The following is a 13,200-nucleotide window of genomic DNA, read 5'->3' as shown; positions in this document are numbered from 1 at the left end:
AAAAATTATTTTTAAATAATTTATTTCTAAAATTGTAAACTTTTACAATTTTTAAAAGGACTTTATTTTTTAAGCGTGTTTGAAAATGAGCATACATATGTTTTAAGTACTTTTATGATATATCTCTAAATGAAGATTATTTTAATTATTTGTTGTGTTATAGCACTTTCTTTTCATGTTGCCAACACCTTCAATCATATTGTTACTACTGTTAGTTTATACAGTTACTAGGGATGCAAGATGGACTTCACCTCCCCTTATCTCTCCTTTTTTAAAACAAGGCTAATTGAACATAATAATTTAAAAAATTTAAAAAATTTAAAATAACCATCCAAATAGACTGTTTAAAAAGGAAGTAATCCTATAGTTTTATGTAGTAAATAAGAGAAAATGTTAGTTAGCCCTTTGAAATTTCTCCCTCAATAATGAACTTGAATTTCTTCAGGCTGTTGGAAGCACAATCGTTGCAAAGGATTTGGTAATGTGGGGTCAGACTAGTACAAAGATTTGTGAATGGAGAGAATTTGAATCCACGTAAGAGGCTCCTACTCAAAATAGGAATAACCAAACTAAAATCCATAGAAAACAAATATAATATTGTAGCCAGATGCTGTGCCAGAAAGAGTCCTACAATATGATAAATTTGGTGCTATAATAAGGAATAATTAAAAAAAAAAAACACTGGTAATATGTAACCCAGTAACATAAAAAAAAATATTTTCAGAGAAGCAGTAGACAAACAGATGCATACACACACACACACACACACATACACACACACACACACACACCAGTAGCAAAATACCAAGGCATCAGTATTGGTTTATTAATAAGCCAGTAGTTAAGTAGGTATTCTGTACCTCTTGCATCACCAAGGTAGAATATAACTGATAGGAGCTAAATGGGGGGAACATGACATAATCCAGGCCATTTAAGTGATGATTTTTGTTCCTGCCCCCCTGTGTCTTTGATCCCATTTACCAAACCAGTTGTAAGGAGAGGCAGTTCATTTCGGGCATCCAGTCAGAAGCAGAGGAGGCTGGCTAGGATTGCTGTGGCCAACTTAGCTTAGTCTAAATGATGGAAAAGATATGAAGAGTCAGCCAAGGCAAGAAGCCACACCACATGTGTACACTAACCTTCAGCAGCACCGTGTTCCTGACCCTAGTGGAAAAGACACAGTGAATACAGGATTTTACCCAACAGATCAGCAATAATTCCTGCAGGAGTCTGTTCTCAAAGGGGTCGAGAAAAAGTGATCAGAAATATATGGTAGAAGTTTCTTCCTCTAAAGACTTGAGGTGGAAGATAGAAAATTTCCTCTCCACCCTTCCTAATACACAGTTTTACGGTTTGTTTTGGTTTGGTACCTATATGTGGTCTTTTAGCACAAATGGGACTCTTTCTCTTTATTTCACTGCTAGAATGAATGAATGTCTGTTGCATAGGCATTAGTTTCCATTATTTGGGGGACTTCGGTTTTATCAGTAGTGATTATGGTATATTTTTTAATTGAACTATTTTTTCTGCCTCAGCCTTACAAATCTAATTTTTAATTCTGAGTTAACTTACCATGTGTTAGTCATTAACTCTGTTGCTGTTATTTATTGTCCAACTTTGAGACTTGTCCTGCAGCTGAAGTAAAAGGACGATAGTCATTATATTTGAAAAACAATTTTTAATTTAAAACTATTCATTATAGTATATTTAGGAGGTATAAAAAAATAGAAATCACACCATTTCTCTACCTATCAACAACCACTCTTAATATTTTAATGTTTTTTTTTAGCTTTTTAAATGTATAGTTTTTGTTTTGTTTTATGAAATGAGATCTTACTATAGTCACAGTATTGTGTACAGATTTTTTCACCTAATATTATAAACACCTTCTAAATTAGGAGTTTCTTGAAACATCATTTTATTTATTTTTTTTTTTAAAGATTTTATTTATTTATTCGACAGAAATAGAGACAGCCAGAGAGAGAGGGAACATAAGCAGGGGGAGTGGGAGAGGAAGAAGCAGGCTCATAGCAGAAGAGCCTGATGTGGGGCTCGATCCCATAACGCCGGGATCACGCCCTGAGCCAAAGGCAGACGCTCAACCACTGTGCCACCCAGGCGCCCCTGAAACATCATTTTAATGACTACATAATAATCCTGTCATATGTATATTATATTGGACAGAAAGTTTGTTCCCTGTTCTGCCACTATAGATAATTAGCGTGATTATTGTTTTCTTCATGAAGCATTTCCTATATTCTGGGGTTTTTCCATATAGTCTTAACCAACTGAGCCACCCAGGTGTCCCTTTCCATATGGTTTTAGAAGTAGCATTACTAAAAATTTTAAGGCTCTTGATACATATTGTGACATGAGTTGCAGCAGTTACCATCCTGCTGACAATATTCAAGAGAGCTGAATTTACCACACCTCACCAATTTCTGTTTTTACTTCATTATGATCTCTGTATCATTAATATTGGAGTTGGCTCTGTCACATATGTGTGTACTCATTTTCTTCAGTAGCGATGATCTTGCTTCTAATTTTTCACATAGCTGGGAGGTGGTTATAGAGTTAATTATTAAGGGCCAAACTCTTTCCATGTAAAGGGGAAAAGGAAATGTGGTAACCCTTCAGCTCCAAATCAAAACATGAATCCAGTTCATTGCGTTTTATGTAGAGAATGACCAGGATGTTTGGGATACCCTAGGAGAAGTAATTGAAAAAACTAAGAACTTATCTTCATATCCATGAAAGAGATACCATAAGGAAGAAAAAGTAGACTTTCTTGCTGCAGAAGACAGAGATAGTATCAGTGGATATATGTTAGAGAAAGAGGTTTAGCTTGTTATTTCCAACTATTGGAAACTTAATCAGGCTGCCTTTTAATAGTGAATCCCCACATACATATACATTATCAGCATTTATGCTATGCATTCTGTGGGCTCTGCCAACTCAAAGTTCTTATGTTAGTGTTAAGCCTTGCCATGAAAAGGGGAGAAAGAATTATGGTAATTTATCTCAATTGTGTCTGATTTTTTTTTTTAATGTTTGAAGAGACTTGGAGTAGAAAGATATGTTTGAACTGACTGGTTTTGCTAAACTACTGTAGATACTAGAGAATCTCTATAGAGAGGCTATAGATAAAATCCAGGGATATAGTCTCTAATGATAAATTCTTCCATTGTTTTTATTCGTATATGGTGACAGTACAAAGTTATTTGAGTAGAGGAAAGGAAGAGATCAGTTTGTGCCATCTCCTTGGAGAAAAGAAGGCTTCGTGGGGCACGTAAAACAAAAAATACCCTCTTTCCCTGGTATTGATGATTCCTTCCAAAGGAAATTAATTTAGTAGCATATACCTGTGAAGAAAAACATGTTAAGACTAGAAGAGTGTACCTGCATAAAATATGTAGGGAGAAGGCATACAAAAGGAAGAAATTGGCATTTTTAAGAATCCAAAAGAGACTTTAAAAAATCTCTAGGATAGGGAGCTAAATATTTTGGTAATTGCTCTTTGAGACAAAACGGTTGTTCTAAAATATGTTGTTTATAGGGAGATCGGTGGACGGCTTCTCATGGTAGAAACTCGACTTCCAAATGATCTGGCTGAGTTTGAAGGAGACTTTTCCTTGGAAGGACTTCGTCTGTGGAAAACAGCATTCTCAGCAATGACTCAGAATCCGAGACCAGGGTCACCCCTTCGCAATGGACAGGCAGTGGTCAATAAAGGGTCAAGTAATAGCTATAAAATGGTTGAAGATAAAAAAATTGTGATTATGCCTTGCAAATGTGCCCCAAGTCGACAACTGGTTCAAGCATGGCTTCAAGCCAAAGAAGAATACGAACGTTCCAAGAAACTGTCTAAAACTGAGCCAACTGGAGTTGTAAAATCTGCTGAGAACTTCAGCTCTTCAGTTAACCCAGATGACAAACCTGTAGTGCCTCCAAAAATGAGTACAGCTCCACATATACTCCCCACTACAGCGCATACCAAGGAAGATGTTGGTAACTCTCAGATTGCTTTGCAAGCACTAACCGCAGGACGTAGTCGAACTATAAGTGAAAGTCAGACACTGCCACCAGTTGCTTCTACAAATGATCCTGAGAAAGGTGAAGATGATGATGATGACTATTATGTTAGTTATAGCTCCCCTGATTCTCCAGTAATTCCACCTTGGCAACAAGCAACATCCCCAGATTCCAAAACATTAAATGGAGATGAGAGACCCACATCACCAGTAGAGGAACTACATTCCCTGAATATTGAGAACTTCTTAAAACCAGTAAAAGATGGTATACAGAAAAGCCCCTGCAGTGAGTCTCTGGAGCCTCTAGTCATATCTCCAATTAACGTTAGGGCAAGAACCAGAGTATGTGACCCACTCTGTCTTCATAGTACACCAGTTGTACAGAAAAAACTTCTGGAAAGGCTTCCTGAAGCAAGTAGCCTGGGCCCTTTATCAACAGGTGAGTTTACAAATAACAGGAAGTCTTAAATTCTTTTTCAAAGATTAGAAATGAAAACATTAGACTATGTAATGAAATTCAGAGCTTTTTTTATGTGATTTTTTAATATATATATTTTTTAAATTAAATTCAATTAACATGTAGTGTATTATTAGTTTCAGAGGTAGAGTTCAGTTATTCATCAATCTTATATAATACCCAGTGCTCATTATATCATGTGCCCTCCTTAATGTCCATCACTCAATTACCCCATACCACCCCCCTCCCCTCCAGCAATCCTCAGTTTTTTTCCTATGATTAAGAATCTCTTATGGTTTGTCTCCCTTTCTGATTTCATTTTGTTTTATTTTTCCCTCCCTTCCCCTATGATCCTCTGTTTTGTTTCTTAAATTCCACATATGAGTGAGATCATATGGTAATTGTCTTTCTATGATTGACTTATTTCACGTAGCATAATACCCTCTAGTTCCATCCATGTCGCTGCAAATGGCAAGATTTTTTTTGATGGCTGAGTAGTATTCCATTGTGTATATATACCACATCTTTTTTATCCAGTCATCTGTCAGTGGACATCTGGGCTCTTTCCATAGTTTGGCTATTGTGGATGTTGCTGCTATTGTAGATGCCCCTTCGGATCACTACATTTGTATCTTAGGGGTAAATACCCTGTAGTGCAGTTGCTGGGTCACAGGGTAGCTCTATTTTCAACTTTTTGAGGAACTTCCAAACCGTTTTCCAGAGTGGCTGCACCAGCTTGCATTCCCACCAACAGTGTAGGAGGGTTCCCCTTTCTCCTCATCCTCACCAACATCTGTCATTTCCTGACTTGTTAATTTTAGTCATTCTGGCTGGTGTGAGGTGGTATCTCATTGTGGTTTTGATTTGTATTTCCCTGATGCCACATTTTCACGTATCTGTTGGCCATTGGATGTCTTCTTTGGAGAAATGTTTGTTCATGTCTTCTGTCCATTTCTTGATTGGATCATTTGTTCTTTGGTTGTTGAGTTTGGTAAGTTCTTTATAGATTTTAGATACTGGCCCTTTATCTGATAAGACATTTGCAAATATCTTCTCCCATTCTGTCGTTTGTCTTTTGGTTTTGTCGACTCTTTCCTTTGCTGTGCAAAAGCTTTTTATCTTGGTGAAGTCCCAGTAGTTTATTTTGCCTTTGTTTCCCTTGCCTTTGGAGACGTATCTAGCAAGAAGTTGCTGCGGCTGAGATCACATAGATTGCTGTCTGTGTTCTCCTGTAGGATTTCGATAGTTCCTGTCTCACATTTAGGTGTTTCATCCATTTTGAATCTATTTTTGTGTACGGTGTAAGGAAATGGTCCGCTTTCATTCTTCTGCATGTGGTTGTCCAATTTTCCCAACACCATTTGTTGAAGAGACTCTCTTTTTTCCACTGGATATTCTTCTTCCTGCTTTGTCAAAGATTAGTGACCATGGAGTTGAGGATCCATTTCTGGGTTCTCTTTTCTGTTCCATTGACCTACAAGTCTGTTTCTGTGCCAGTATCATACTGTCTTGGTGATTACAGCTTTGTAATAGAGTTTGAAGTCGGGAATTTTTATTCCACCAGCTTTGGTTTTCTTTTTCAACATCCCTCTGGGTATTCAGAGTCTTTTCTGGTTCCATACAGATTTTAGGATTATTTGTTCCATTTCTGTGAAAAAAAAATTGATGGTATTTTGATAGGGATTGCATTGAATGTATAGATTGCTCTAGGTAGCATAGACATTTCCACATATTTGTTCTTCCAGTCCATGAGCATGGAACATTTTTCCATTTTTTGGTGTCTTCCTCAGTTTCTTTCATGAGTATTCTATAGTTTTCTGAGTACAAATCCTTTGCCTCTTTGGTTAGGTTTATTCCTAGGTATCTTATGGTTTTGGGTGCAATTGTAAATGGGATCAACTCCTCAGTTTCTCTTTCTTCTGTCTCATTGTTAGTGTATAGAAATGCAACTGATCTCTGTGCATTGATTTTATATCCTCGCACTTTGCTGAATTCCTGTATGAATTCTAGCAGTTTTGGGGTGGAGTCTTTTGGGTTTTCCACATAGAGTATCATGTCATCTGCGAAGAGTGAGAATTTGATTTCTTCTTTGCAGATTCTGATGCCTTTTATTTCTTATTGTTATCTGATTGCGGAGGCTAGGACTCTAGTACTATGTTTGAACAACAGTGGTGATAGTGGACCATCCCTGTCGTGTTCCTGACCTTAGGGGTAAAGCTCTCAGTTTTTCCCCTATTGAGAATGATCATTTGCTCTGGACTTTTTTTGTATATGGCTTTTATGATATTGAGGGATATTCCCTCTATCCCTACACTGTGAAGAGTTTTAATCAAGAAAGTATGCTATACTTTGTCAAATGCTTTTTCTGTATCTGTTGAGAGGATCATATGGTTCTTGGCCTTTCTGTTATTAACGTACTGTCTTACATTGATTGATTTACGGATGTTAAGCCACCCTTGCAGCCCAGGAATAAGTCCCACTTGGTCGTGGTGAATTATCCTTTTAAGGTACTGTTGGATCCTGTTGGCTATTATCTTGGTAAGAATTTTTGCATCTATGTTCATCAGGGATATTGGTCTGTAATTCTCCTTTTTGTTGGGGTCTTTGTCTCTGTTGGGGATCAAGGTCTCATAGAAAGAGTTTGGAAGTTTTCCTTCCATTTCTATTTTTTGAAACAGTTTCAGAAGAGTGGGTTTTAATTCTTCTTTAAATGGTTGTTTGAATTCCCCTAGGAAGCCATCCGGCCCTAGACTATTGTTTGCTGGGAGATTTTTGATTACTGCTTCAATTTCCTTTAGTTATGGGTCTGTTCAGGTTTTCTGTTTCTTCCTGTTTCAGTTTTGGTCATTTATATGTCTCTAGGAATGTATCCATTTCTTCCAGATTGCCTAATTTGTTGGCATATAGTTGCTCATAATATGTTCTTGTTAATTGTTTGCATTTCTTTGGTGTTGGTTATGATCTCTCCTCTTTCATTTATGATTTTATTTATTTGGGTCCTTTCTCTTTTTGATAAGTCTGGGCAGGGGTTTATCGATCTTATTGATTCTTTCAAAGAACCAGCTCCTAGTTTCGTTGATCTGTTCTGTTCTTTTGGTTTCTATTTCATTGATTTCTGCTATAATCCTTATAAATTATCTTCTTCTGCTGGGTTTAGGCTTTATTTGCTGTTCTTTCTCCAGCTCCTTTAGGTATAGGGTTAGGTTGTGTATTTGAGACCTTTCTTATTTCTTGAGAAAGGCTTGTTTTGCTATGTACTTTACTCTTAGGACCACCTTTGCTGCATCCCAAAGGTTTTGAACAGTTGTGTTTTCATTTTTATTTGTTTCCATGAATTTTTAAAAAATTCTTCTTTAATTTCCTGGTTGACCCATTCATTCTTTAGTTGGATGCTCTTTAACCTCCATGTATTTGAGTTCTTTCCAAATTTCTTCATGTGGTTGAGTTCAAGTTTCAAAGCATTAAGGTCTGAAAATATGCAGGGAATGATCCCAATTTTTTGGTACCAGTTGGGACCTGAAAATCAGAGCTTTTTAAGTGAAATTTTAACTGTACTAATGAGAAGTTATTATTATTTTATCATGTCTTGTAAAGTCATCAATTATCATATGGAAACCTTTTTATCTTTCTGCTGTGAAATCTACTTACATATGCTTCCATCTATCTTCTTTTGCCTTCTGAGTGAAATATCGGAGCCCTCTCCGAAACCTTCCTTTTTCTCAACTTGATTTTTCCCACTGGCTTTAACATATACCCAAGTCTTGCCCACCCTTTAAGATACAAAGAAAACTAAAAACCTGCCTTGACCTTACATCTGCAGCTTCTACTCTTTTTCCTCTTCTTCAAAGCCAGATTTCTTAAAAGATTTCTATAACGTGACAACTCCATTTACCTCCTCTCCTTTCTCAGCCCACTCAACATTCGATTCTGCCCCCATCATTCCACTAGTATGGCTGTTGTAAAGATTTTCAATAAGTTTCATGTAGCTAAAGCCAGTGTATGGCTTTGTGTGTGTGTGTGTGTGTGTGTGTGTGTGTGTGTGTGTGTGTGTTCCTGTCACATGCCCTCTTTAAACAGCCATTGTTCTATTGACCATACCTTCCTTCTTGGAGCTTCCAGTCCCCTTAGCTTTTCTCCTACTCCTGTGTTTCTGCCTACTTGCTTTCCTTTGAAGCTTTACTCTATATTTTCTCCCTAAATGAATGAGTTCCTGCCCACAGGATTACTACAGATAACACACAAATTTAAAGTTCCAGTTCAGAACTCTCTGAACCTCCAGTCTAACTGTCTATTTGGCATTTCTACTTGAATGCTCAAAAGCACCACAAGGTCAATATTTTTCTTTCTTTTTTAGAGGGAGGGGAGGGGGAAGGGGGAGAGGAGAAGAGAGAATCCTAAACAGGCTCCACGCCCAGCAGGGAACCCAATGCGGGGCTTGATCCCATGATCCTGAGATCACTATCTGAGCCGAAATCAAGTCAGACACTCAACTGACTGAACCACCTTGGCGTCCCATAAGGTCAATGTTTTTAAAACTCAATTCATGATTTCACAGCATACATTTGCCACCAGGCACCTATTGTACTCATACACACAAACACACATGCCCACACACACAAGCCTGTGGTTCTCTTTTGGTTTTCCTTACTTCAGTGAATAGTACCACCATTTCTCTGTTACACAGGTTACACGAGTCAGAAACATGGGATTTATTTGTAACACCCACCTGATTCCCTTACCACATCCTTTGGTTCCCAGTCCATTACCAACCAAGTCCTGTCACTTTTTTGTTTCCTAAATTACCCAAATCTCTCCATTGTTTTTTCTACATCTGCCACCACAACCTTAGGCCAAGTTATCATCATCTCACCTGGACATCTCTCCTAGCCTTCTTTCCACCCACAGTAATTTCACTTCTTTTGCTTGGTAATCAGGGAAAATCCTTACTCTGTTTGTTAATTACCACTCTTTCCTCTGATTTTTAGCACAAAAAAGCCTTCCTGATCTCTGTGACTAGTAAAAATTCCCAGTTATATTCCCCTTTGTCGTACTTACCCCAGTTATAATTTTATTCTTCTGTATGCATTTGATGAATATCTGATTCTCACTCTAGACCCTGTGAGGGAAGAGACTGTATTTTTTCTCATCGTAAATACTTGATGAATAAATAAATGAATGAATTAAATGATTGCCTAGGATATGACTGAGGTATAAAACTCCATAATTAAAATAGAAAAATTTTTTTTAAATACAAAATTTTAAGTTATTTTGGTAGGGATCAGACATTTAACTTAGTTTTATTTTTAAATTATGAAGTCTTTGGGAGGGATTAATAGGACAATAGGATAGTACTCACAAATGGTATTCAGGAGTTTGGAATAACAAAAATTTTTTTTTTTAAAAAAAGAAGCAGGCAGTTTTGATGTACATGTTAAATATGACATTTCTTTCTACAGAACCAAAAACCCAGAAATTGAGTCATAAGAAAGGAAGTAATACTGACACTCTTAGAAGAGTACTCTTAACACAAGCGAAGGTAACTATGCTAAACATACTTAATGTTCAGTGGAAGATCCATTCTTATCTTAGATTTCAGTTAGATAATTGATAACTTTGTGTCTCAATTTTTTAAAATTTTATTATATTTTTTGCATCATTTTATTTACGTATCTTTGAGACAACGAGAAATTGCCTAATTTTTTTTAGTTTTTTTTTGTTGCTGGGATCTAAAAGATTCTTATATGTAAATACAAATATTACAGAGAAAGTGAATATGATAGCCAAAATGTGGATTATGAGGATACAAATACATTAACTGATTACTGGCAAAATCAGAACAGTCCAATGACAGCAGAGCTCAAGTAAGTGATTTTTGATCCCACCAAAAATATATCCTTTTTCTTGGTTTATTACTTTTTTCTCAAATATAACATTGATTTTTTTTCAGTTCATTTTACTAAGTAGCAAAGGAAAGCAAGATTATTTACTACTGAAACTAAAAAATAAATATCTTTATTCAAATACTAAAAATATGGTAATGCTTAGAAATACATGATTATGTTAAAAAAGGTATACATGAGACATGTATCCTTAGACATAGGTGACAGGAATCTTCCATACATTTCATTAATATTAACCACATAAAATATGTTTTAGCATTTCTATTTTAAAACTAAATACTTTTTAAAAACTTTCACTTTTCAATCAGTATTGTTGAATTACAAGCTATTTATATTAAAAAATAAGTACAAGTGTGATGTGAACATAAATCAAAACTTGGGGGGAAATGGTTAATGGATCTGGAAGTCAGAAAAAATATTTTTAAAAAATAGATTCTATTTTTTCTAAACCCTTCAAAATGATTTATGTTTTCATTCGTCTTTCAGACACATGTTGTGTTAGGGTAAAATACAGACCTACAATTTCAAATCTTTTATAAACTTTAGCCCTAACTAGTTGCAAATATATTGCCTTCTTGTTTGTCATACTTCCAAGAAAGGTCAAGATAAGTGTCCATGTGGTGTAAATGTCAACTCTCCGACAAGACTTATTTTTATTATTTGGGGTTTGTAAACTAAAAAAGATCAACATATGGTTTGCGTACAGATTATATCAGATATTTCTGCTTATACCCGGTTCTGATATCTTGAATTACTAGCATGAAAAGAATGTTAATAAAATATTTACTGGTTTCTTCTTGGGTCTGAAGAGATGGTACTAGTTTATCATGTATTACTAAACACATAAAGCAGATTATCTAAGTAGGAATAAGTGATCAAAAGAAAGAAAACGATTGCTTATTTATCTTTTTCTGGCTATGTGTTGTTGTTGTTGTTTTTTTTTAATAGAATCAGTTTGTAGCAGTAAATACTCCAAAGAAAGAAACTTCTCAGATTGATGGACCATCTTTAAACAATACTTACGGTTTCAAAGTCAGCGTACAAAACTTACAGGAGGCAAAAGCTTTACATGAGGTAAAACTGCAACAGTAAGGACACTATTTAACTCTCATGTTTTATTCTGTGGAACAAGTGTGGACATTTCTTACTGAGGGAGGAATACACTGAATTCTGTACTTGTTGATCTTCATTTAGTTATTGGTTTATATATTTATAGAAAATAGAAAAACTTTTATGGGGAGGTGGGGTTTGGTTTGTTTTTTTGTTATTTTTGAGAAACTTTTGAAGTAGCCATCACTTATTGAAACTGCTTTGTGGTTTCACAATTTTCACAAATCTTATAGCTGCAGTTTGGTTTATAGAAGCTAAAATTAGAAAAGCTTTGCAGAATCATTGCAGAATCATGCACCCTCTTGAAGTTAAAATCACTTGGAAGGTCTGGTAGGTTGCTCACAGCTTCTTCCCTATGCAGGCCTTCATCTCAGCATATACTCCAAACTGCCACCTGGTGGTCACATAGGGAATGAGCAAAAAAAAATCTGCACTAGGTATGCCCTTCCTTTTTCTAGGGAATTGTGTCCGTAGCATTTTTTCTTCTGTGTCCCATTATGCTGCGCTAATTTCTCTGTCTTCTGCATATAAATATTCAGAGCAGAAGAGAAGGGTTATAATCTTCATCCCCCTTTGTCACACACCTCTTCCTTAGTCACACTCAGTAAATCTCTCCCCCATCTCTTCATTTCATGTTTGCTTAAAAAAATGCCCCTAAGATCAGTAGTGCATTTTTTTTTTTATCAAGGAATAGAAAGGCGAAATTTGAATGTGCAGTTTGGCCTACTAAATAAATAAATCAACCTCCACAAATCTTTTGACCTGAAATCGTCTTCTGTCTTCTTTATAGTCTGTCCACATGTTCATCCTTTTCTAACTTTTTTTTTTTGGTTTGGCTTGGTTTGATGTTAGGGAGAGGTTTTCCAGTTTATATTTTTTAATTTACCAAATTAATGTGTGATTATTGTTAAAAAAAAAAAATTAGGGGCGCCTGGGTGGCACAGCGGTTAAGCGTCTGCCTTCGGCTCAGGGCGTGATCCCGGCGTTATGGGATCAGGCCCCACATCAGGCTCCTCTGCTATAAGCCTGCTTCTTCCTCTCCCACTCCCCCCCCAGCTTGTGTTCCCTGTCTCGCTGGCTGTCTCTATCTCTGTCGAATAAATAAATAAAATCTTAAAAAAAAAAAAATTAAACCTGAAGAGCATACATTTAAAAGTAGAAGTTCTTTCCCTTAGCTCCCCATTTTACTTGATTTGATGTTTTTGATATTTAGAAACAGCAGTATATATTCAAGGAAAGTGGTAGATTTTGTTTTATTCTTGGTGGATATTTGTTTTATTCTTATGCTTTTATATATGTATAATTAATGTTCTTTATATTTTGAAAATTACAAATTTACTAATGAATGCACACAGTGTTACATGTATATGGTAAAAAAAAAAAATTCAATCAGGACAAAAAGACTTAAAATGAAAATTAAGCTTCCCTCCCACCTCAGACTAAGCAGTCTCCTTCCCCAAAGGCAGTATAAGCAGTTCTTTGTTTTTATATCTCTTTGCAGAAATTTTCTATGCATGTGCTTTAACGTTTTTTACATATATAAATGCATACTAATTCCACTTTTTAATGTAGGATGATCTTTCCATATTAGAACATTTAGATCTGGTTCATTCTTTAGAAAATTTTAAAGGTTACAGAGTATTCCATTATATGTAGCCTTTATGGGATGTCACATAATTTATGTAACCAGTCCCAACTGATA

General features: G+C 35.9%; 1 protein-coding gene across 5 annotated transcripts in view; it reads left to right on the top strand.

Annotated features, from left to right (window-relative positions):
• The window catches only part of REV3L (REV3 like, DNA directed polymerase zeta catalytic subunit), a 169,158-nt gene that overhangs the window by 93,448 nt on the left and 62,510 nt on the right, over nucleotides 1-13,200 (top strand). For all 5 annotated transcript variants that reach the window (XR_015726081.1, XM_045798487.2, XM_045798486.2 and 2 more), the window contains 3 exons: nucleotides 3,557-4,470; nucleotides 9,945-10,024; nucleotides 11,337-11,462. Coding sequence is in view for 4 of the 5 variants with exons in the window: in XM_045798487.2 (XP_045654443.2) it covers nucleotides 3,557-4,470; nucleotides 9,945-10,024; nucleotides 11,337-11,462 (1,120 nt within the window). In the remaining variant the exon portion in view is untranslated. The remainder of the gene's footprint in view (nucleotides 1-3,556; nucleotides 4,471-9,944; nucleotides 10,025-11,336; nucleotides 11,463-13,200) is intronic.

This window comes from Ursus americanus, chromosome 11 (genome assembly GCF_024610735.1).
Source record: "Ursus americanus isolate L20-20 chromosome 11, mUrsAme1.1.p, whole genome shotgun sequence".
NCBI classification, from domain to species: Eukaryota; Metazoa; Chordata; class Mammalia; order Carnivora; family Ursidae; genus Ursus; species Ursus americanus.
The sequence above is the reverse complement of the archived record's forward strand: the minus strand, read 5'-3'. Positions and strand labels throughout refer to the sequence as shown.